Source organism: Monoraphidium neglectum (assembly GCF_000611645.1).
Source record: "Monoraphidium neglectum strain SAG 48.87 unplaced genomic scaffold scaffold02705, whole genome shotgun sequence".
NCBI classification, from domain to species: domain Eukaryota; kingdom Viridiplantae; phylum Chlorophyta; class Chlorophyceae; order Sphaeropleales; family Selenastraceae; genus Monoraphidium; species Monoraphidium neglectum.
Genome location: NW_014010923.1, coordinates 6955 through 8915, shown reverse-complemented (window position 1 = coordinate 8915; position 1961 = coordinate 6955). Strand labels below are relative to the sequence as shown.

General features: G+C 70.9%; 1 protein-coding gene across 1 annotated transcript in view; it reads left to right on the top strand.

Moving 5' to 3' along the window:
- Positions 1-247: 247 nt before the first annotated feature.
- MNEG_11354 (hypothetical protein) overlaps positions 248-1961 on the top strand; it is a gene marked incomplete at both ends in the record, with an annotated part of 2348 nt that continues 634 nt past the window's right edge. The window contains 4 exons of the mRNA XM_014040175.1: positions 248-263; positions 350-524; positions 826-1020; positions 1433-1538. Coding sequence (XP_013895629.1) covers positions 248-263; positions 350-524; positions 826-1020; positions 1433-1538 — 492 coding nt within the window. The remainder of the gene's footprint in view (positions 264-349; positions 525-825; positions 1021-1432; positions 1539-1961) is intronic.

Genomic DNA, 1961 nt, shown 5'->3' with positions numbered 1-1961 from the left:
TCATAGGTGTGCACCCCCCCTTCCCGACCACCTTTTCCGACCCCCAACCACCCCGAACCGTCCACGCCCAACGGGTTCCCACCGAAACCCGCCCCCGGCGCCTGACCTGCGTGGCACCCCGGCGGCCCCTGACCCCTTCCCATCACGAACCCGTTGGTCAGTCCCGGCGCATCCAAATGCCCCCCCCATCCCCGCAGCCTCCAGCGATAGCACGCCGCGGCCAGCAAGAAAAAAATGTCTTTAAATAATGTTATCTTCTTATGGTGCTATGGGTGCCCCGCGTGCCGGCCGCCTCCGCCCTCCTGGAACCCCGGCTTGCCGGCCCCCGTCCCCCCTCCTCCGCCAACAGATGAGGTGGACGCGTTCCTGACTAAGCGCGGCGGCGCCAGCGAGCACGAGGCCACCCTCAGCGCCAAGACCGAGTTCATGCAGCTGTGGGACGGCATAGAGGGCGCGCGCGGCATGAGGGTCCTCGTCATGGGCGCGACTAACAGGCGGGTGGCAACGGAGGAGGCCCTGCGCTCGTGCGGGCGCGTGCACGTGGCGCGTGCATGCCTCACAGGGAGGGGCTGGGGCCGCGCGTCCGCCTGGGAGCATGCGGGCGTGCCTCGGGCCGTCCCCGCTGCAGGCGCCCGCGCTCCGATCGGTGGCGCTGCCTGCCTGCCTTCGCTGCACATACGCATCCGTCCGGGCCGCCCGCGTCACAACCCCTCCCCCGACCCGCCATACCACCACCACTGTCCCTCGCCTGGCCTCCACACCTCTCAATCGACCCCCCCTCCTCACCCTCCCCACCCCCCCACAACAACGTGCTCAACTCCAAAGGCCGTGGTGCATCGACGAGGCGGTGCTGCGGCGCTTCGGCCTGCAGTATGAGGTGGGCCTGCCGGGCGCCCCGCAGCGGCGCCAGATCCTCCTGAAGCACCTGGCGCGCCACGAGGCCGAGAGCCGCGCGCTGCGGGCGGCGCAGCTGCTGGCGCCGGGGGAGGGCGGGGTGGAGGCGGCGCTGCTGCAGGACAGGTGGGGGGCGGAGTGTGTGTGTGTGTGTGTGTGTGTGTGTGTGTGTGCGTGCGTGCGTGCGCACGTGTGTGAGCGTGTGAGTGTGCGCTTGCATATTTGAGCGTGGATGGGTCGGGGTCGGGGTGCGCTTGGTGGTGAGGAGCTTGCTTGAGGACACTTGGGGGCTGGGGCTTCTGTGTGGGTGTGGGTTGGGGTTGGCGTTGGGTCTGGGCTGCAACGCTTTGAGTCACGCCCCACGGCGACGTGGCGCGCCGGACCAGGCTCGCGCCGGCAGCTAGCAGCACGGGCGCACCAGCGCCATCTCCTTCCCATCGCCACTCCGACGAACCGCCCACGCCGTTCCCGTCCGCCCCACCCATGCGCACGCCGCTCACCGACCCCTCCCAACCCTACCCCCCCCTCCCCATGCCAGGCCGTCTGCAGTGCCGGGGTCCCGGCCCGGCGAGGGCGCCTTGTCGGCGGTGGTGCGCGCCACAGAGGGCTACAGTGGCAGCGACCTAACAGAGGTCTGCGCACAGGTGGGGTGCTGGGGGTAGGTGGGGTGCTTGAGTGCAGGTGGGGGTGCTTGGGTGCAGGTGGGGTGCTTGGGTGCTGGTGGGGTGCTTGGCGCAACCAGCGCCGCCCGTCAGAGGGCCCTGCGGCCGGCCGAGCAGCAATCTCTGCGGTTAGCGAGGACGCGTGCGTGCGGCTCGCGCGCGCCCTCAGCCGTTTGTGCGGGGGCCCATCATCTGATGGCCCAATGGATCGTTGCCAGTCGCGGCGGGCTTTGGGGCGGGCCCCCTGCCCGTCGGGCCGCGGGCGGGGCGATCCCGCGATCTCAGATGCGGCCCAGAACAACTTTGCACACGCGCGGCCCGCGCGCGACGGGCCACACCGTTCCCCGCCCGCGCCGACGGCTGCGGCGGCTAGGCCCACCCCCGTTCACTTTGGGGACCCCTCCC